The 23,310-nt window shown below is 42.9% G+C and overlaps 1 protein-coding gene across 2 annotated transcripts; it reads right to left on the bottom strand.

Moving 5' to 3' along the window:
• Nucleotides 1-208: 208 nt before the first annotated feature.
• Nucleotides 209-18,902, bottom strand: HOPX (HOP homeobox). Of its 2 annotated transcripts, none has more exons than XM_044270699.1 (3): nucleotides 18,743-18,902; nucleotides 12,141-12,337; nucleotides 209-477 (listed from the first exon to the last, which is right to left on the bottom strand). In XM_044270699.1, the coding sequence occupies exons 2-3, from the start codon at nucleotides 12,303-12,305 to the stop codon at nucleotides 400-402; spliced, it is 243 nt and encodes an 80-aa protein (XP_044126634.1). In that variant the 5' UTR covers nucleotides 12,306-12,337; nucleotides 18,743-18,902; the 3' UTR covers nucleotides 209-399. The 2 variants fall into 2 exon arrangements, with proteins under 2 accessions (XP_044126634.1, XP_044126643.1); XM_044270708.1 differs by lacking the exon at nucleotides 18,743-18,902 and adding an exon at nucleotides 18,576-18,724.
• Between the last annotated feature and the right edge of the window lie 4,408 nt (nucleotides 18,903-23,310).

Genomic DNA, 23,310 nt, shown 5'->3' with positions numbered 1-23,310 from the left:
ATGCTGGTTTGAAGGAAAATCATGGTTACACCAATACTGATTTGATTTAGATTTCTCTCGTTCATTCACTTTGTATTTTATACAATGATAAAAATGTAACTAACACCTCTATTTTTGAAAGCATTCTTACTTTGTGGCACAGTACTGTATATATAAAAAGTACAAAACATAAACTAGTTACGTTACCAATAAATATTGCTGCCAAATGTTTTATATAGAAGTTTCTTTATTTGTCAAAAATGAAGCAATATTTAAGAATATGCATTTAAAATATATTACATTAGTATATATACATAATATTTAGATAAGTATTATTTATTATATCTGTTTTCAAGATTACTTTATCTTTATATAATGTGGTAGAAAAAATAAAGTGTGTTCATATTGAAGAATTCTCCTTTAGTCCATGACTGAGCCAGACTCTGAAGGTAGACCCTCAGATCTTCTCCATTTAGATAACCGGACTTTGAACCATTTCTAGAGCAAAAAAAAAAAGGAAAGAATGATTATTTTGTTTAATTGATTATTAATTTAATTAATTATTATTATTATATATATATATATATATATATATATATTGATATGACATGTCAAACCATCTGCAGCTGCATTACAAGGATTATTCTAACGTAATACTTGGTTATTGTTTGAATTTTCGGCAGAATGAGGCAGAATGAATGTATTATTCCATATTGTTATTCTATACATCGCGCACTCATCACAACAAGAAGCACAATCTATATTTAGACAGCTGTACACATGATTATAGGTCAATAATTCCAGAAGCCACATATAAACCCTGCTGTGTGACTCGCCATTATAGCCTCGCGTTATGACCATATGCACTGAAACCTACATTAACAATATTACAGATATATCTTATAACTAGAACAGTGTGGTATAATACTAGTGTGTTGAATTTCAAAAACTGTGACCCCCTCTGACACATAAGAAGACACCACTATTATAAATGAGACACGGAAAGTGGAAGACTCTAGTGCAGTGACCCAGTGAATCACTGCAAATAATTAATTGCTAAAAGTTAAAAGTTATTATCTAATGTTAAAAGCGTTTATCTCTCTGTGCACAATGTATTCCAAACAGTTGTGTATGGACATCAAACAGTTAACACTGGCAGTCTTGGTTAGGTTGCCGTGGAGTCTGGCTTGGCCCACCTCCTCTGGTTATTGAGTTAGGAGTCAGAGAAGCTATAGACAAGACCAATGTGTGAGAGCTCCTGATAAGTAGGCCCAAAGAGAAGCCTAATCTAGGAACCCCCATTCCTGAGACTAAAAAGCTACCAAAGAAAAATCTAACTGAGAAACTAGCCCTGAGGTGAGAACATCAACCGAAGGTATAGAACTACATTCCAAGGTCTTGCACTGGATTCAGGCAGTAAAGTATTGCTCATTTATGCCATTAAGACTTTACTGCTTGTGGAAAGGGTTAATTGCCTCCGACACCCACCCCTACACTATGATGGACTGGCTGTCCGGATATAAAATCTGTACCCTGCAGCCTGGGAATTGCAGAAAAAGTCAATGATAGCAGAATTCTACACCTGAAGTTATTTAGAAAGCTTGTAAACTGAACTTAGAGTGAGACCTAGGGAAGATTACTACCATTATTGCTGCTGCCTATAGACAACTATTGGGAGAAGTCTACTGTGTAACACACCACTGAACACTGCCTTTTGTTGCTGTATGAAATACTACTCCCATTAACTAGAATTATTTATTACATTGAAACAGGCCTGGTCATGGACTCTCACTTTACCTGACCTCCTGCCTTGCACCCAGTCAAAAACATCCACCATCGAGGGCATCCCAACTAAAACCAGGCAGGAGTCCCATAAGGTCCAGGGTGTGCCCCGAGGGTAGAAAGGGTGCGCCTCCATTCATTGCACAGCACCAGGAAAGCCAGAGGGACGATAGCCACCGTAAAATGTGAGAGCTACTACTACTCCTTCCATCTTCCTCTCCAGGTTGCTGCACTATTAAAGTTTTTCCAATGTATATGTCTGACTGTTTCAAATTTTGTTCCTAACCTGTACTGTTACTGTTTGTTTCCACCCCACTGCACTGCTTGTGCACGTGCTAGATTCTACTGTGCGGACGAGCTCTCATGCCGTGAAGTTTGCCCCCACTTTCTTGCGGCTGCCCTAACGTCCCATGGTGTCATGCACAGCGCCCTGAGCAATGACACAACGTTTCCTGCTCCCTTCCTTCACTCATGTGTTGCTGCTCATAGGTGCTGTAGATATATCTGACATAACATGCAGACTAGGGGTCCATGCATAGGGTCTTATATCCCCCAAGTATAGGATTAGGCAGGTAACATGCAGACTGTCCAATCCAGGATTCTCTGTGGCAGCTTCCATTGACATTAAGTATTAAGATATTCATATATAATGTAATTGATACTGGATATATATTGATCACCACCAAACTTGATGTCAGTTCCAGTGCCCTTATTAATATGTTGTAATATCAAGTATTGCTGCTTGACGACTAAATAATAATCATAGGGACAATTCATATATTAGTTAGGTCACACAATGTAACTAAATTTCAAATATAGCCTTAGCAAAACTGGTGTAAAGGAAAACTGGCTTAGTTACCCAATCAGATTCCACCTTTCATTTTTCAAGGCTCCTTTGAAAAATGGCAACTAAGAAATTTTTCCTTTACACCAGTTTTGATAAATCTCCCCCATTATATTAATATGGCCATAACTGTTTTAGCCTCACAGACTTTATAATAAATAATAATAAATAATTCTGCTATGCTGCTTCCTTTTAATTTTAGACAATGTCTTAATAATTTTGAAGAAATAAACATAGAACTACAGCAAAACAATAAACCCATATATCATTCTGTCATGTAGTCATCTAGTGGTAGACATTTATTCAAAGGGGGTTTCCCATGAATAATATTATAAACCAGCACCTGGATCTGAATATTTTTGTAATTGCATGTAATTAAAAAGTGATTATAGCTACTGAGTTATTCACTGCAGTCCATCTGTATAGCGCCACCTGCTGTTTGCTCTTTTTCTAATTTCTTTGTCTTGCTCACTGAGATGGAAGCACATGTTCAGTTAAGAAAGGAAGGAAATCCAGCAACTGGAGGCTTCTTTTTATTGAAAAATCCATAAAATAGTCCATAAACCAAGCAGTCACATGTTCAGTTCTATCCTTCAACCACCACCAGCTGTAGCAGACAGGGCACGCCCTCTGAGACAGGGCAAGCCCCCTGAGCTACCAACCTGAAATAAATCTAGCAGAGCAATTGGAGCAAGAAATGGGGAGATCTCTGGATCCATGTGAGGTACAGGGCTGGTTCTAGCTTTGTTAGAAAGAGATTGTCATGTACCAGACTCTATATGATTTTCATTTTTTACATTATTCATGGGATACCTCCTTTAAGGAAATGATTGAGTAAATATCTCATTAAGTAGGTCCATATACTAACAATGATCTATCATATTCTTTATGATGGTAGGGAGATGTAGATCTAGACACCAATTCCAATACAAGAACAAGCATCTCAGTGTGAGGACTGAGGCCGGGTGATGTCCACCGCTACCCATTAATGTATCAGTTTCTCTCCTTACTGAAAGGAGAGACACAATTGATGCCTTTCTGTACCCAAGGTCAGCCAGAAGAACAAACTGCCGCCTGATAGTAGAGCTAAACAAAGAACATCTAGGGCCTGCACATGAACCATTTGTGACAATGTGTGATCTGTTTATGTCTTATGTGTACCCTATTGTTCAATGAGCAGGACAAGTGGGTCATATGACAAACCAAGGCAAGTGCATATAGCTATTTTTAAAAGCGATGAATGTTAGTACCACCCGGGTTACTGTGGAAGAGATAAAACAGCAGCCTGCTCTTTAAGCCAGACACATTTTATCTTGTAACATTTTATGAGACAAGATTTATCAAAAGTGGTGCAAAAGAAAACAGGCTTAGTTGCCAATCAGATTCCACCTTTCATTTTTCAAAGGAGCCCTGAAAAATGAAAGGTCGAGGCTAAAAGGATGCTATAGGGCGGCTAATGAGTCAGTTTTCCTTTTCATCACTTTTGTTAAATCTCCTCCAATGGATATGTAGATATACACAGGGAAATGTACCTAATAATATAAAAAAAAATAAGATAATGCAACTGAGTGCTAACTAGATGTAATAATCAGTATTAGTATGCAAGTTAGGCTACATGCACATGTTTTTTGCGGCCCGCAAATAGCAGATCATTGTTCTTGTTTTTTTTACATTCCACATCCGCTCCGTTTGTCCGCAAATTTTGTAGGTTGTGTTTCTGTGTGTCTTAAGTAGTTTTTTTTTGCGGTCTGCAAAAAAAAACCTGAAGGCTGAAATTCTTATAATTTAATATATACAGGTTTCCCAGCAAGCATTCGCAAAAAAAACCCGGATGCGGATGACATATGGATGGCTTCCGTTGGTCATCCGCATTTTTGTGAGGACCCATTGACTTCAAATTATATGCGAGCGCCTGCTGGTGAGCTGACCCTGTAAAACATTATATGCAAGGGCCTTCAGGTGAGCTGACCCTCTAAAAAATTATATGCAAGGGCCTTCAGGTGAGCTGACCTTCTAAAAGATTTGAGGTGCGGGCCTGCAGCTGAGCTGACCCTTTAAAACATTACATATGAGGACCCTGTAAAAGATTTGAGTTGCGGGCCTGCTGGTGAGCTGACCCTGTAAAAGATTTGAAGTGCGGGCCTGCTGGTGAGCTGACCCTGCAAAAAATTTGAGGTGCGGGCCTGCAGCTGAGCTGACCCAGTAAAAGATTGTAGGTGAAGGCCTGCTGGTGAGCTGACCCTCTAAAAAAATTATATGTGAGGGCATATATGCGAGGGCATTATATGTGACAAATAAGCATGTTGATAGGATGGAAGAGGATAAGAAAAGGAAGATTTAACCATATACCCTTGTTTGTGGTGGAAGGGGCGCATGGGAATACAGTGTATTCAGTACATTATAAACAACACATTTAAAGTGCCTTTATGTTCAGCTGCTTTCCTTTGGTGGAGTCGAGAAGTCATGGTCATTCCAGACCTTGTTCATTTTTATAAGAGTCAACGTGCCAGCATTTTCAGTTGACAGGCTGATACGATCTGTTATAATGCCACCAGCAGCACTAAATACCCGCTCAGACAAAATGCTGGCGGCAGGGCAGGCCAGCACCTCCAAAGCATAGAGCGCCAGTTCGTGCCATGTGTCCAGCTTGGACACCCAGTATATGTAAGGCACTGAGGGATCATTGAGGACGCTGACACGATCTGCTATGTACTCCTTCACCATCTTCCAAACTTTCTCTCTCCTTGTGACAGTAGGCCGTGCATCGGGGGTGCTGGTGGGGTGTCATGAAACTGTCCCAGGCTTTGGAGAGTGTTGCCCTGCCTCTGTTGGAAATGCTGTGTGTTCCCCTTGTCTCCCCTCCTCGGCTGGCCAAGGAACTATGGACTCTGCCGCCAGCGTTGTCAGATGGAAATTTTTGGAACAATTTTTCAACAAGGATCTTCTGGTATTGCACCGTTTTGCTCATCCTCTCTACCAGAGGAATGAGAGATGAGAAGTTCTCTTTGTAGCAGGGGTCGAAAAGGGTGAACAACAAGTAATCTGTGTTGTCTAAAATGCGTATAACGCGCCGGTCTTGGGAAAGGCAGCCTAACATGAAGTCAGCCATGTGTGCCAGAGTACCAACAGGCAAGACTTTGCTGTCCTCATCAGGAGGATCACTCTCAATCTCCTCATCCCCTTACTCCTCTTCTGCCTACTCACGCTGAACAGATGGAATTAAACTTCAATGGGTACTACCCTCTGTAGCGGAGGCAACCATCTCCTGCTCCTCCTCCTCTTCATCGTCCAATTGGCGCTGAGAAGACGAATTGAGGGTGGTCTGGCTATTACCCATTGTAATGTCTTTCCCTTTTTCCACCTCTTCCACATGCAAAGCTTCGTCCTTAATTGTGAGCAGCAAGTTTTTGAGTAGACACAGAAGCCGCTCACCATCTGTGTTGATTCCTTAAAGTTTCTTAAAACCTCACAGAGGTCAGACATCCATGCCCACTCCTCGCTTGTGAATAGCGGAAGCTGACTGGAAAGGTGAAGACCATGTTGCAGCTGGTATTCCACTACTGCCCTCTGCTGCTCACAAAGCCTGGCCAACATGTGGAACGCGGAGTTCCAGCGCGTGCTCACATTGCACAACAGCCGATGAGCTGGCAATTTCAAGCGCTGCTGAAGCGTTGACAGACCGGCTGAAGCTGTTGGTGACTTGCTGAAATGTGCATACACGTGACGCACCTTCACTAATAGCTCAGGCAAAATGGGGTAGGTTTTGAGAAACCAGTGAACCACAAGGTTGAAGACGTTGGCAAGCATGGGATGTGTCTAAGCTTGCTGAGCTCCAAAGCCGCTACCAAGTTACGGCCATTATCAGACACAACCATGCCTGGTTCTAGGTTGAGTGGCGAGAGCCACAGCTCAGCCTGATCTCTTATCCCCTGCCACAGCTCTGCGGTGGTATGCTGTTTGTCCCCTAAGCATATCAGCTTTAGCGCGGCCTGTTGCTGCTTCCCCACTGCAGTGCTACACTGCTTCCAGCTACCGACTAATGACTGACTGGTACTGCACGTGGATAATTCGGAGGTGGAGAAGGAGAAGTAGTGGTTAAAGCCACTGACGTAGGTGCTGGCAGAAACCCTGATCGACCTAGGGCCCGCAGACCTTGGCGTCAGTAGCACCTGTGCCATCTCAGGGTACTACTCACTCCCAGCCTCCTGCAACATTCACCCAGTGTGCCGTCAGGGAAATGTAGCATCCGTAGCTGAATGCTCTTGTCCATGTGTCCGTGGAAATGGACCTTCCCAGTAACTGCGTTGGTCAAGGTATGTGTGATGTTACGGGACACATGTTGGGGTAAGGCGGGCACGGCACACCTTGAAAAATAGTAGCTGCTAGGGACTGTGTAACACTGGATGGCCGCAGACATCAGGCTGCGGAAGGCCTCAGTGTCTACTAGCCGAAATGGCAACATTTCCAGGGCCAGTAATTTGGAAAGCTGCGCATTTAGTGCTATGGCCAGTGGGTGGGCGGGTGGCTGGGTATTTTCGCTTGCGTTCAAAGGTCTGGGATAAGGACAGGAGGCATTCGGGCATGCGCCTTTGACAGGGGATTGGCCGCAAAACACATACGGACATCTGAATGGAGCCTTACAGGGGGGTGATCAATGACAGAGGGGTGATTACCCCATATAGACTCCCTGATCACCCCCCTGTCATTGATCACCCCCCTGTAAGGCTCCATTCAGACGTCCGTATGGGTTTTGCGGATCCGCAAAACACATACGGACGTCTGAATGGAGCCTTACAGGGGGGTGATCACCCCATATAGACTCCCTGATCACCCCCCTGTCATTGATCACCCCCCTGTAAGGCTCCATTCAGACGTCCGTATGTGTTTAGCGGATCCGCAAAACACGGACACCAGCAATGTGCTTTCCGCATTTTGCGGATCCGCACATTGCCAGAACTATATAGAAAATGCCTTTTCTTGTCCGCAATTGCGGACAAGAATAAGACATGTTCTATAGGCTCTACAAAAAACGCAGTGTTCGCCCGATCAGGCCTAAACTTGTGCGCACACTTGCGTTCAGTCCGCCCCACCGCAGTGACAGAATATTTTTTTTTATGATCACTGCAAAAACACCATAAAATCGCTGCAGCGCTATAAAAAGATCACTTTTGAGGGGCATGGCGAGTTCATAGAAGATTTATTTATTTTTGGCACAAGTTAGCGGAAATTTTTTTTTGTTTGTTTTTTGTTTGTTTTTTCTTACAAAGTCTCATATTTCACTAACTTGTGACAAAAAATAAAATCTCACATGAACTCACCATACGCCTCACGGAATCCAAATGCGTAATTTTTTTTTGACATTTATATTCCAGACTTCTTCTCAAGCTTTAGAGCCCCTAAAATGCCAGGGCAGTATGAATACCCCACAATTGACCCCATTTCGGAAATAAGACACCCCAAGGTATTCGCTGAGGGGCAAAGTGAGTCCATGAAAGATTGAATTTTTTGTCACAAGTTAGCGGAAAGGGAGACTTTGTGAGCAAAAACAAAAAAAAAAAATCTATTTCCGCTAACTTGTGCCAAAAAAAAAAACTTCTATGAACTCGCCATGCCCCTCACGGAATATCCTGGGGTGTCTTCTTTCCAAAATGGGGTCACATGTGGGGTATTTATACTGCCCTGGCATTTTAGGGGCCCTAAAGCGTGAGAAGAAGTCTGGAATCCAAATGTCTAAAAATGCCCTCCTAAAAGGAATTTGGGCCCCTTTGCGCACCTAGGCTGCAAAAAAGTGTCACACATGTGGTATCGCCGTACTCAGAAGAAGTAGGGAAATGTGTTTTGGGGTGTCTTTTTACATATACCCATGCTGGGTGAGAGAAATATCTCTCTATAATGACAACTTTGTATTAAAAAAAAAAGCGAAAAGTTGACTTTTAGAGTATGGCGATAAAACACATTGCCCTACTTCTTCTGAGTATGGCGATATCACATGTGTGACACTTTTTTGCAGCCAAGATGCGCAAAGGGGCCCAATTTCCAATGAGTACTTTCAGGATTTCACAGGGCATTTTTACGAATTTGGATTCCAAACTACTTCTCACGCTTTAGGGCCCCTAAAATGCCAGGGCAGTATAAATTCCCCACATGTGACCCCATTTTGGAAAGAAGACACCCCAAGGTATTCCGTGAGGGGTATGGTTAGTTCATGTAAAATTTTATTTTTTATCACAAGTTAGTGGAATATGATACTTTGTAAAAAAAAAAAAAGAAAAAAAAATTTCTGCTAACTTGTGACAAAAAATAAAAACTTCAATGAACTCACTATGCCTATCAGCGAATACCTTAGGGTGTCTTATTTCCGAAATGGGGTCATTTGTGGGGTGTTTCCACTGTCTGGGCATTGTAGAACCTCAGGAAACATGACAGGTGCTCAGAAAGTCAGAGCTGCTTCAAAATGCGGAAAATTCACATTTTTGCACCATAGTTTGTAAACGCTATAACTTTTACCCAAACCAATAAATATACACTTATTGCATTTTTTTTATCAAAGACATGTAGAATAATAAATTTAGAGAAAAATTTATATAGAATGTAGTTTTAATTGAAAAATTTTTCAACCGAAAGTGAAAAATTAAGTTTCTTTGCAAAAATTTTGGTCAATTCCGATTAATATCAAAAAAAGTAAAAATGTCAGCAGCAATGAAATACCACCAAATGAAAGCTCTATTAGTGAGAAGAACAGGAGGCAAAATTAATTTGGGTGGTAAGTTGTATGACCGAGCAATAAACCGTGAAAGTAGTGTAGTGCACAATTGTAAAAAGTGGTCTGGTCATTAAGGGGGTTGAAGCTAGGGGAGCTGAGCTGGTTAAACAGGAGATGTTGCGCAGATAATTTAACAATCCACAGAGGACACCGTCTAGAGAAAAAAGTACACTGGATGTCACTGATATTTTAGGGATGCGCACACTTTAGACAGAAGATGTGGCGCGGATGATTTAACTGTCCACAGCAGACACCTTCTATAGAAAAACTGCACTGGATGTCACTGATATTTTAGGGATGCACACACTTTAAACAGGAGATGTGGCGTGAATAATTTAACAGCCCCCAGCAGACACCGCCTACGGAAAAAGTACACTGGATGTCACGGATATTTTAGGGATGCGCACAATTTACACAGGAGATGTGGCGCGGATAATGTAACTGTCCGCAGCAGCCTATTACACGGTATTTAGCGCAGTATGTGCTGAAAATGTATATTGCTGCTGTTGCACACAATAGTCCTTAAAAGGATTTTTGGGTCTCTGAAAAGTTTTTTGCATAAAAATCTTCCTATTACACTCCCTACACTATCTCTCCCTTCCTATGCACAGCTCTTGCTAACACTGAGCAATTTAGCGCAGGTTGCGCTACAAAAATATATTGCTGCTGTCACGCACAATAGTCCTTACAAGGACCTTTGGGTCTCTGAAAAGTTTTTGTACACTTATAATATTCGATTACACTCCCTACACTCTCTGTCCCTTCCTATCCTCAGCTCTGCCAGACTTAGACTGAGCCGGACATGGGTCATCGGGTTCTATATAGCACTCGATGACGTGTTCTGACCAGCCAATCACTGTAATGCCAGTATCCAACATGTCTACTGGCATTACAGTGAGGGTAGTACTTACCTGCATGTTTATAGGCTGCTTAGCAGCCACGAAACGTGCGGTGAGGAGACTTGAGCATTGCGCTCGAGCACATGTGGTACTCGGCTGAGTACCGCCATGTGCTGAGCATAGAGATGCTCGAGCTGATCTAGTATGCGGCCGAGCATGCTCGCTCAACACTAGTAAGTATATAAGCTTTTAAGGAGACAGTAAACTTCTACATGTCAGATGGTAAAAACAAGTCAGTCCTTCATTTAAAAGAAACTATTAGAAGAGTCATTCTAAGGCTTAATGTCAAGTTGGGGTGAAGTTTACATTTACCACCTCTTTTGTAAATCTACAAAACACATATTCAGTAAACATCAGAATTTTAATATTTTTTTTTTTAATCAAGTCCCCAATGTTTTACCTGAATGAATATCCATTAGTTAGAGCCAACGTTTTAGCAGAATACACATAGATAATGAACATTATTCTTTGGCATGATAGTTGTTTATGTGTATTCATTATTTCTTTCCATGCTTATCCCTGCAATTCAAGGGCTGTCACCCAACTCCTCAATTGGCTTTGTTCGTCACCCAAACTGTGCTCTCCTCTCCAACCCCCTAGCCAACCACTTACTCCACTTATATCACTGCAGGATCGGTGATAAATCTGTGATCACTAGAGGTCCCACTGATGGGACCCCCCCCCCCCACACCGTGCACTAGAACAGGGTCCCAAGTTCCCTGTTGCTCCTCACCACATGCGTCTCAGCGGAGTAGCAGTCGAGCATTCACTCTGCCACTATATTTAACGTCTATGGGACTGAAGGAAATAGCTGAGCTCATTGCATCACATGTCATTGGTGTTTTGCTCTTCTTATACCATGGTAGACTCTTGGATCTTGGCACCGGGGATTTGCACAAGGCAGACCATAATGCAATCTGGTATTTATTATCCACTGCACAAGAACGATATAGCAGTTGTGGTCTTTCATAACCTCCAACTGTCATAATAATTTTGACATGAGCAACACACAGCCAATTTTCATTAGGAATGATGATATCTTCAGTTGCCTAGTGCTATCCGTTATATATTGGTTCTACTGTGCATGTGAATAAATACTTTAAAATTACATATAATAGAGTTATCCCATAAACAACATTGATCACCTATCCACAACATAGGTGTACATGTCAAATTACTGGTGGTCCATCTGCTGGAACTCCAGCAATCCTGAGAATGAGGGTCCCCAGTTGAATGGAGCAGTAGTGCAAACATTGGTCCACCGATCCATTGACTTCTATGGGACTGATGGAGTGCTGTCTAAGTAAAGCTCTGTTCTGCAGCACACGTACAATTATTAGTTATCCTATGGATAGGTGATACAAACTTTCATGGGATAACCTCTTTAAAGCTACCCTCTAGTTCAAGAAAAAAATAAATCACATGAACTGAAGAACGAAACAACACTTAGATGATGCCCTCCATTTAATCTTTTTACTCACAGATTCACTAATTCTTGGGCTTATCTTCTATTCAAGATGGCCGCACCACTTCTCAGACTGATACACACTGTTCATTGTTAGCCCCAAACACTTTCTACTTGTCCAGCCATGCTCTTTGAATGGCCATGACTGGTCAAGTGAGCAGTGCTAGCCAATCCAAGGGCAGCAGGAAGTGTCTTGGGCTACTAAACGCAAAGTATGCATCACGCAGTCTGAGAAGAGGTACAGCCATCTTGGATGGCAGAAGAGGAGCCTGAGAATTAGAGGATCTAACTAAAAGATGAAAAAGCGGACACTAGGTGAGTGTTCTGTTTATTCCCCAGTTAAGGTGAAATTTTTTCTAGAACAGGAGGGTTGCTTTAAGGTGCCTGCATCAGTAACGCCTTATATACCTCTGTCTCCTGCTCTGTCAGTCCGGCTTCAGCGGCTATCAGCATCAAGGTTGTATGTTCTGGGTGCTTGCACACTTTATTGAAATTATATTCAAGAATCTCAATCTGCTCCTCGCTCAGGCCGTTGTCTTGATTTTCACAGGTTTCTTTTTGATGGGTACTCATCTTTAGTAGTAATGTTCATGTACCGGTCAGGACTATAATTACAAAAAAACATATTTACATATTATATCTTATTGGTCTATAATTCTATAGTGCCAAAATTAAAGCATCTTTGGTGGAATATTTTTTATGAATGCCTGCTACCAGAAATCCTGAAGTCACAGTCTCTCTAATACTTAAGCTATGTAATCTTGATAATAAGGACAAGAAACAATATTGGGTTGTCAGAAACACAGACATGTCCCATTATGTCTTGTCTTGGAACTACATATGTATGTAAAGTATCTATGCAGCAAGCATGACCGAGATATATATATATATATATATATATATATATATATACGTTCCAAAAACGAGGCAGCACTTCCAGACTTCAGTGAACGGGTGAAGACCACAAACTTTATTCCCCAGCTAGGGGAATAAAGTTTGGGGTCTTCACCTGTTCACTGAAGTCTGGAAGTGCTGCTTAGTTTTTGGAATGCATATTTCGTGGGGGAGAAGCCGGCCTCCAGGAGGAATTGCACCCAGTACACACAATCTGACTGTGCTGCTGCGGTATTTGCTATATCTATATAGTGGTAATGTATACTGTATAACCGTGGAAGGTGTGTATATCCCACCCAGATAATTCAGCTGGGTGAGGCAAATGAAGTCCAGAAATGGTGTTGATTTTATTTGGACTGAGAGGTAGGTTTGGCATTGGGACCTTACAGTCCACACACCCTTCCACTGCACATATTCCCTTTAACCTGAGGTGATTGCAGGTGAGGTGGTCAGTAATATTCAATGAGGGATGAAACAACCCTCTGTGTATGATTCAGGGGAGAATTTGAAAAGGAAGCCTGCAGAGGCTCTATGTGATCCCACCTAGGAGGGCTGGGGGGCCACGAGGCTGAGTGAAGCCGGATTTCTCCCCTGGTGTGGGACTTAAGCCTGGTGAAGATGACCTGCTGAGTGTCAGAGCCGGATACCCTGTGTGTGTACGGCGCTTTAGAGGTGAGATAGGGAGACCTACGTATTAGGTAGAGCCCAGACGGGCAGGTGTTTATTTTGCTGTGTTTGTGTTTTGGGGTGCTGGAACCTCACCTCACCCAGTGTTAAAGATAATACAACCGGATCTGTTCATAACGGGTGCAGACGGTTGTATTATCAGTAACGGAAGCGTTTTTACTGATCCATGATGGATCCAACAAAAATGCAAGTGTGAAAGTAGCCTTATGCTATGTGCTCTCTATATATGTAGCTGAATGGGTGGAATAGCCACCGGTATTGCTTTTGACATAACTTGAAATATTATTAGATGGGTTTTACAGGAGTAGAATGTTGATCCATACATCCTTTTATTTGCTGATCACATGCATGTAAATGATTATGCATTAGAGGGTTAAACAATCCCTTTTTATTAAAATAGTCTCTTGGAGATAAACTGCAGGGTGTCTTACTGCTGAAACCACCAGATATCGGATTTAAACTCCAGGGCAATTTCCTTGCAGCGCCTCCTTCTGGAAAGCATTTCTTAGTTCACTTGGAACCAGTGGACTGTCTGTGTAATGAATGGACACTCTCGGTCTTCCAAAGCGAAAAAAGGCTCTTTGTAACCAGTGTCTGCCTTTACAGCCGGTTCAGACCTGAGCGCTTTACAGCGCGTTCCTACGCGCTGTAAAACGCTCAACAGGCAAGAACCAATGACTCCCTATGGGAATGGTTCTCACCTGAGCGTTTTACAGCGCCTACGATCGCGCTGTAAAACGCCCGACGCCCCAAGAAGTACAAGAGCTTCTTTGGGGTGTCTTGTCGCGCGTTCCCGTACATAGACTTCAGCGGGAACGCGCGACAATGGGCGCTCGCTCGTCTCTGTATGTGCGATTGCAAACGCCCGTACAATCGCTCATACAGAGCGTACGTTCAGTACGCTCAGGTCTGAACCCAGCCTGAGGGGAATGGAGGACCTGTTGTGTTAACTTAAAATACTGTTACAGGGTATTTTAAAAGAGGATTTTTAAACCAGACAACCCATTTAATCCAAGATTACTGCACCCTTTCCCCTACTACTTATTAACCAAGTTATTTCTAAAAATAAATTGAGCTTAGTAACAGCTGTCTATATCATTATGTGTGTCATATAGAAAACTGATTATGTAATTGTGTCTCTTGCAGGTGAATGCACTGCTTCATCCCAGTGGACTTTAATTTGAAGTGCCCCATGTTCTGTGCATTTTCCCAGACTCACAGACGGTGACTTGTAGAGCAATCACAAGGAATGGCTTGTTAGAAATACTTTCCATGTACACCCAAGTGTTGTAGGGCTAATTGTATGTCCAATGTTTGTAGGGTAGTATTACGTATTCTGTCATTAGAGCAAAAACTTCACTTTGGAGACAGTTACATTGTTGTATTAGAGAATTAGATTACCCATTATGTATTATAATGATTAGAAAAGTGATAAAAACCCTGAAGGCCTGTGGATGCCTAAATCCCCTTTAGAGATTTCAGCAGGAGTTAGGGTATATTCACACATAGCAGATCTGACACAGAAATTTCTGTGACTGTTCCATTCATCTGTTTATTTTTTGTTTCTATGGTAGAATCTCTAGTTTTTGACTATAGTTTTCATGCTTAGGAAACATGTCCCACTGTAGCCACCAAGTGTAGGTGTTCACTATGGTAGCCCCCCACCATTTGCCAGCTGTATGTGAAACTTATAGGGAACCTACCAGCAGTATTTTACCCACCAAAAGCATCACCTAATGTGTCCTTGTATGTAGAATCAGTACCAGGAATGAAATGAACTTTGATCATTACATGAGCTGTAGGCAATTTAGCTTATTGAAGCCATGGAATTGGAAGCGCTTGGCGGAATAGTTATGGAGGCCAGTGCTTTAAAATGCCCATTCTGGCTTGATTGACATCCCTGAGGCAGGGGTGCATCATTATAAGCTGGTCACTATTGGCCATGCACAATGCGACAGCTCACTAGTACATCCATTGGCTTCACTAGTACACCCTCCAGGGCCTATTTCGAGTGAGGGTAACTAATATTTCTCAGTTAAAATAATTTAGGCCAAGTTCAGTTATATGGCCAGTTATTTGCATCAGTTATTGTGAGCCAAACATAGGTACAGGTCAAAAACACAGAACAGGTGAAGATCCTTATGTTACACCTGGTCTCTGAAGGCTTCACCACGGGTTTTGGTTCACAATAAGTGATGGAAATAACTTGGCCGTAGTTGTATATTGTACTCATTTGAGATGTTTACTTTTATTATTAGACTTGAAATAGGAACATCCTTCTATGTTTTATGTATGATGCCCAACGCACAACAAAGCATAAATCTGTCAGGTTTAGTAAGGCGGCTCCGGTTACCAGTACTTGAGCATGGTATGAGTCATAAACCATATTTCAGTCTTATGCTTAATGCACAAAGCAATCAAAACATTACCACCCTTGTGTTCTTGATGAAACCTGTCTTTACAGGTTGCATTATGGAGAGTACATTGATGATCATTTTGGTTGGGCGGAGTGTTAAGAATTGCCTCCAATAAATGTGCCTGCCATGTAAATGCTTTCTAACCCTTACTCAATCTTTTCTGATTGTGAATGACCATTCACCACACTACTACTACCTTGCTTAGCACTGCAATCTACTAAGCACTCTTTCACACTTGTGTATTATGTTGCTCTGTTAATTGCATTTTATTTTTTATATTGTCAATACATTTAAAGGGATTCTATCACCAGATAATTCATGGTTAAACCAGGTACACTGCCATGTGGGGCTAGCCTAACTGAATGCAATGATACATTTCACTTAGGGATCTGTTGCTTCATTCTGGAGAAAAAGTACTTTTAATCCATATGCTAATGAGCAGTTAAGGAAGAGCCCTAGTCACTCTGTGCACCGTTTCCCCTTCTGCTTCCTTTACCAGCCCCTCTTTCTTGATAGACAGGGCCAGGTTCCTGCATAGCCATCTCACATTGACCTGTCCATCAAGAATGGGAGGGAGGGGCTGACATAGTAGGAAGTAGGAGGAGCAAGGGTGCACAGACTGGCTCATTTGCATATGGATTAAAAGTTCTTTTTCTCCAGAATGAAGCAACAGATTACTAAGTGAAATGTATCATTACAGTCAGCTCAGTTAGGGTCCAGTCACACGTCCGCAATTCTGTTCCGCATTTTGCGGACCCATTCATTTCTATAGGGCCGCACGATGTGCTGCCCGGATCCGGAATTGCGGATCCACACTTCCGGTTCTGCAATTCCGTTCCCGAAAAAAATAGAACATGTCCTATTCTTGTCCACAATTGCGGACAAGATTAGGCATTTTATTTTAAGGGCCTGCAATGTGCGGTCTGCAAAATGCGGAACGCACATCGCCGATGTCCTTTTTTTGCGGATCCGCAAAACACACATGGACGTGTGAATGGACCATTAGTCCTACAAGGCAATGTGCCTGGTTTCACCATGAATTTCCCGGGGTCTGACTCCCTTTAATTGGTTCTATTCACATTTCTATAATTATTTATTACATGTATGTTTTTTTTTTTATGCACATGGAATTTTTTCAATGTGCACAATAGTCCAATTAATCTGCATGGGTTACAGTTTTAGCCCAGAGAAGTCATGGGGTGGGACCTGGAATTTACACAGTTTGCAGCATATTTGTTTCATTTTGTATCACCCATATTTCTGCAACATTACAAAAACATAAAAAAGTACATCCTTTAACAATAAAAAAAGAAACAACTATGGATAAATAAGGACAACTCAGATAATACAGAACAAAAATGGATACAATACGAAACCAAATGTAGAACAAACTGTGAAAAACACAAACAAAATTATACAAATTGCAAATCCATCTTTCATCTTTGATTTAATTTTCATGCACAAGTGTGAATAAACCCTAATGAGAAATGCAGTGTGTTCCATCATTTGTCTGCAGAGAGTATGCAAACTGTATGAGGCTGAAGAATCGTATTAGCGATCGTTCATCACCATAGAGTGAGATCATTTCTACATTTAAATGTACAAAGTGAGTGCCTATTGAGATGCTGCATTGTTGAACAGCACTTGTTTACAGGCAGGATATCTGTCCATGTGAACAGACCTCTACCTATACACTAGGGCCAAGTTCATAGAAAGCCAACTAACCTATCCAGTATGTTTTAAAAATGTGAGAGGAAACCCATGCAGACACAGGGATATTGTACAAACTCTATGCACATGTCATGCTTGGTGAGTTCCAAACCCAGCACCCCTGTACTGAAAGGCAAAAGTGCTCACTACTGAGCTACTGTGCTGCCTATAGTAACAGTGGGCATCATGTGGGCAGCATAGTGGCTTAGTGGTTAGCACTGGTACCTTGTAGTCCTGGGTTTGAATCTGACTAAGGGCAACATGTGCCATGGAGTTTGTATTTTCTCCCCAGACCAAAAACCATACTAATTGGCAGGGGCAGACGGATTCTACAGGGAAATTTCCCAGGGGGCCAACGGTCAGGTACATAGCAATCTGATGCTTTCAGCATTAATTACTGCTAGGAGCATCTGGTAGAAGTATAAGTACCCTCCTGAATTCAACCGCCTATTTATATTGGCTTTCTGTCAATTTGGACCCACCTACAACATGGGGCCACTTTTACTTTTCTATTTTCCAGGGCCACTTTATATTCCCAGTCCGTCCTTGATAATAGGTTAATTTAGAATTGAGCTTGTGATCCCTTGATGGGGACAGAGACCCTATGGACTACATAATAAGGTTGTGTCCCTTTGTTAAGTGATCACTGTGTAGCATCTACTTCAATCACCTATTTGCAGTCAATAGAGTCAAAACACACTAAGAAGAACTCTAAACCCCATGGTCTCTTTAGATCAGGTTTCCCTCCTGGACCGCTAAACAAGAAAGCTACTGTAATCATGACATCAATTTAACAAATCAGTCCTACTAAATACATACAAAAATCTGAATGCCAAATATATCAAATGAGTCTATTATTATTATGAATACACTGAACTGTACTGTTCCCATAACTGTGAAAAATGCAAAAATAAAGTCAAATTCCTAAGACATTACAGAAATGTGAATTTGAAAAAGTAACGTGAGAAACAATGTCAAACGTTTATGTGTCTAATAGAAAAGAATTAGGGATGGGATCACTGCTGCAGAGACTGACACTCTTTCCTGTGGTCTACTGCCAAATCCCGCCACACTCCCCAGTCTTTTCTGCTGGAGCCTACAACTTGCCTTACATGCAGAAGAAGCATCTACTTACAGATTGAGAGAATATGTTGCTTGGCAAAGCTCCCTCAGCCAGCACGTCTTGAGTTCATAAAGAGCAGCGGCGTACTGAGAGGCTTTTTAGCTGTCTCGCTGGCTTGTGAGATGACGCCTACTTGTTTGTCGCACATTGTTGTGTAAAAAGTGAGCAAACACAGGTACCTGAAAAACCTGCCGTACAGGCCCGGCCAAAAGGGATGCTGACAATTCCTGAGATCACTTGTCAGCTGAGCGATCAAACACTGCTGCTTCAACTGGCCGACGCTGCCTGGGTTTTCCATATGCTGCTCAATGGGTGTTTCATATTTCACATGCAGCACACGCCTATTGAGCCCAGCACAAGGTTATGTAAGCTATGAAAGAGCTGATACAATCTCTCTTCACTTAAGTGACAAAACGTACTTGTACATGGTGTTAAGTGGCATGTGTAAAAGGATGAGCTCATACCAAAACCTGCGCTTTTCTGTGACTCCGCTAATCACAGTCTTGGGAGGGGTTTTCCAGGATTTGTATATTGATGGCCTATCCCCAGCATACGTTACCAATACCTGATCGGTGGGGGGGGGGGGGGGGGGCAACTCCCAGTACCCTCACCTGTCAGCTATTTGAAGAGGCTGTGAGCGCTGCGTCCTCTTCCTAGGACAGTGACATCACATTCATCAGTTGCATGACCCAGGCGCAGCTCAGTCCCATTCCAGTAAAAAAGGACTTGGTCACACATACAATGTATACAGTGTACGTGTCACGGAATGTGTACAGGTAACAAGGCAAAACAACATGCATAAATGTCTCGCTGGATCCAAAAGCTAAGGAACGAAAGGGAGACCCCTGTAGAAGACCTGGCACTTTCCCTGGCTGCTCAGCCTATGCATAGATCCGAATGGTGGAGGTATGCATATCCACGAACCTTGACTATAAAGCCCTGAGCACCCTACAATAGTGAGGGGACACGACCACCGGCTCCCTACACCAGACACGGAGGGAGTCAGGGTCACCTGGGATCCAGCAAACAGAAAATAACAGATAACAGTGTAACACTTAACTTTGTGGAGGAGAGGAGAACCAGATGGGCAAGCACACATACTCCAGGAAGAAATATAAGCCGCCCAGAAAAGCATTCTGGGGAAGAATTTAAAGGGAAACAATTAGTCCAACACATAACAGCTGAGAGACGCTAATGAGAGGAGGAGCTGAATACCACAACACAGAACTCAAGGAGGAGGTTCTGAAAGGCCTCTGTCAGAGCTTCTCAGCTGTCTGGTTGTGACAGTACCCCTCCCTCTACGAGTGGACTCCGGACACTCAGAACCCACCTTCTCAGGATGGGACCTATGGAAAGCCTTGATGAGACGAGAGGCTTTAATGTCCGTCACTGAGACCCACATCCTCTCCTCAGGACCATACCCCTCCCAGTGAACAAGGTACTGAAGAGAACCGCGGACAAGACGAGAATCCACAATCCTAGAGACCTGAAATTCAAGATTCCCATCAACCATAATCGGAGGAGGAGGCAAAGGCGAGGGTACAATGGGTTGAACATAAGGTTTCAATAAGGACTTATGAAAAACATTATGGATCTTCCAAGTCTGAGGAAGATCAAGACGGTATGCAACAGGATTGATGACAGACAGGATTTTGTAAGGCCCAATAAACCTAGGACCCAACTTCCAGGAGGGAACCTTCAATTTGATATTCTTGGTAGACAACCACACCAGATCACCAACATTCAGGTCCGGACCAAGCACACGTCTCTTATCAGCCACACGCTTATATCTCTCACTCATGCTCTTTAGATTATCTTGAATCTTTTGCCAAATAGATGACAAAGACGAGGAGAATCTGTCCTCATCAGGTAAACCAGAAGACCCCTCTCCCGAGAAAGTCCCAAACTGTGGATGAAACCCATATGCACCAAAAAATGGTGACTTATCAGAGGACTCCTGACGACGGTTATTTAAAGCAAACTCAGCAAGGGACAAAAAAGAACACCAATCCTCTTGATTCTCCGCCACAAAACAGCGCAGATATGTCTCCAGATTCTGATTGACGCGCTCTGTCTGGCCATTCGACTGCGGGTGGAAAGCAGAAGAGAATGACAACCGAACCCCCAAGCGAGAACAGAAAGCCTTCCAGAATCTGGAAACAAACTGCGTGCCCCTATCAGAGACTATGTCTGAAGGAATACCGTGCAATTTGACAATGTGATCAACAAATGCCTGCGCCAGCGTCTTAGCATTGGGCAAACCAGGAAAAGGGATGAAATGCACCATTTTGCTAAAACGGTCCACCACCACCAGAATCACAGTCTTCCCCGAGGAACGAGGCAGGTCCGTGATAAAGTCCATGGACAGATGTGTCCAAGGACGGGAAGGAATGGGTAAGGGAAGGAGAGGACCTGATGGCCGTGAATGAGGGACTTTGGCACGAGCGCAAGTCCCGCAGGCTGCCACAAAACCCTCAACCGACTTACGAAGCGCAGGCCATCAGAATCTCCGAGCGATGAGATCCAGTGTGGCTCTTACCCCCGGGTGCCCAGCAAGGACCGTATCGTGGTGTTCTTTAAAAATCTTGTGTCTTAAAGCGAGAGGCACAAACAACCTCCCAGGAGGACAAAGATCAGGAGCCTCTGACTGGGCTGCCTGCACCTCTGCCTCCAATTCAGGAAAAAGAGCAGAGACCACCACACCTTCAGCCAAAATGGGACCGGGGTCTTCAAAATTCCCGCCTCCCGGAAAACAACGTGACAGGGCATCTGCCTTCACATTCTTAACTCCAGGGCGGAACGTGACAACAAAATTAAACCTAGAAAAGAACAACGACCATCTGGCCTGTCTCGGGTTCAGACGCTTGGCTGACTCCAAGTAGGCCAGATTTTTATGGTCAGTAAATACGGTAATAGGGTGTCTGGCTCCCTCTAGCCAATGGCGCCATTCCTCAAAAGCCAACTTGATGGCCAACAATTCCCTATCTCCCACATCGTAATTTCTCTCTGCGGAGGAGAGTTTTCTTGAGAAAAAGGCACACGGTCGCCAATTGGCAGGAGAGGAACCCTGAGACAAGACCGCCCCCACACCCACCTCAGAAGCATCAACCTCAACTATGAAGGGTAACGAAACATCAGGTTGCACCAAGATGGGAGCGGAAGCAAAACTCTCCTTGATATCAGAAAAAGCCTTACGCGCCTCTACTGACCAAGAAGAAAAATCTACCCCCTTTCTGGTCATATCAGTGAGTGGTTTAACAATAGAAGAATAATTCAAGATGAACTTCCTGTAATAATTGGCAAAGCCCAAAAAACGCATCAGCGCCTTTTGATTCTCAGGAAGCTCCCACTCAAGCACAGCGCGGACCTTCTCTGGGTCCATGCGAAAACCAGAAGCGGAGAGAAGAAACCCCAGAAATTGAATTTCTGGAACCGCAAACACACATTTTTCCAGTTTCGCATATAATTTATTCTCCCGCAGGATGAGCAAGACCTGACGTAAATGTTCCTTATGAGTTTTGAAATCGGGAGAAAAAATCAAAATGTCATCCAAATACACCAATACAAATTTTCCCATCAAATGATAAAAAATGCTGTTCACGAAATGCTGGAAAACGGCTGGGGCATTCATCAAACCAAAAGGCATAACCAAGTTTTCAAAATGGCCCTCAGGGGTATTGAAGGCCGTCTTCCATTCGTCCCCTTCTCTGACCCTGACCAGGTTGTATGCCCCTCTTAAATCTAATTTGGAAAAGACTTTAGCCCCAACAACCTGGTTAAATAGGTCCGGGATCAGAGGAAGCGGATAAGGGTCACGAATTGTGATATTGTTCAGCTCCCTGAAATCCAGACAAGGTCTTAAAGAACCATCTTTTTTCTTAACAAAGAAAAAACCAGCGGCAACAGGTGACTTCGAGGGTCGTATGTGTCCCTTTCTCAGACTCTCAGAGATATAAGCACGCATAGCGATCCTCTTAGGTTGGGAAAGATTGTATAAACGAGATTTAGGCAGCTTGGCGTCTGGGATGAGATTAATAGGGCAATCGTACTCCCTGTGCGGGGGCAAATCCTGAACTCCACTCTCAGAGAAGACATCCGAAAATTCAGAGAGAAAAGATGGTATAGTCTTAGTAGCAACCTCAGAAACAGATGTCATGAGGCAATTCTCTCTGCAAAAGTCACTCCAACCATTTATTTGCTTCGCTTGCCAATCAATGGTGGGGTTATGCTTAGTGAGCCAGGGCAGCCCCAACACCAGCGGGGTGGGCAAACCGCTAAGGACGAAACATGACACATCCTCAACATGAGCATCACTCACAATTAAACGGATATTGTGAACTATGCCCTTTAATGATTTCTGAGAAAGTGGAGCGGAATCGATAGCAAATACAGGAATATCCTTTCTCAAAGCGCACACCTGGAAACCATGAGTTATCGCAAAGTGATTATCAATGAGATTGACCGCTGCTCCACTATCCACAAAAATCTCACAAAAAATGTTCTTGCTCTCTAGCGCCACCCTAGCCGGCAGGACAAAACGGGAACTACAAGCAAACGAAAAATCTTCAATCTCCGCCTCAATCCTGCCAATAGTAACAGACGGAACATTTTTCAAAGATTTTTTCCTCTTTGTTTCTTTATTATACCCAGAGAACTGCCTGAATCTTCTAGAGGGACAAATATTTGCCAAATGATTAATACCTCCACAACAAAAACAAACCCTCCCATGCGGGCTGAATCTTCTATT

The sequence above is a fragment of the Bufo gargarizans genome, chromosome 1 (genome assembly GCF_014858855.1).
Source record: "Bufo gargarizans isolate SCDJY-AF-19 chromosome 1, ASM1485885v1, whole genome shotgun sequence".
Classification (NCBI taxonomy): domain Eukaryota; kingdom Metazoa; phylum Chordata; class Amphibia; order Anura; family Bufonidae; genus Bufo; species Bufo gargarizans.
The sequence above is the reverse complement of the archived record's forward strand: the minus strand, read 5'-3'. Positions and strand labels throughout refer to the sequence as shown.

Coding starts and splice junctions, on each gene's coding strand:
- HOPX (XM_044270699.1), bottom strand. CDS start 12,305: ATGAGTACCCATCAAAAAGAAACCTGTGAAAATCAAGACAACGGCCTG. Junction 478..12,140: donor TGACAGAGCAGGAGACAGAG/GTATATAAGGCG, acceptor TTTTTGCTCTAG/AAATGGTTCAAAGTCCGGTT.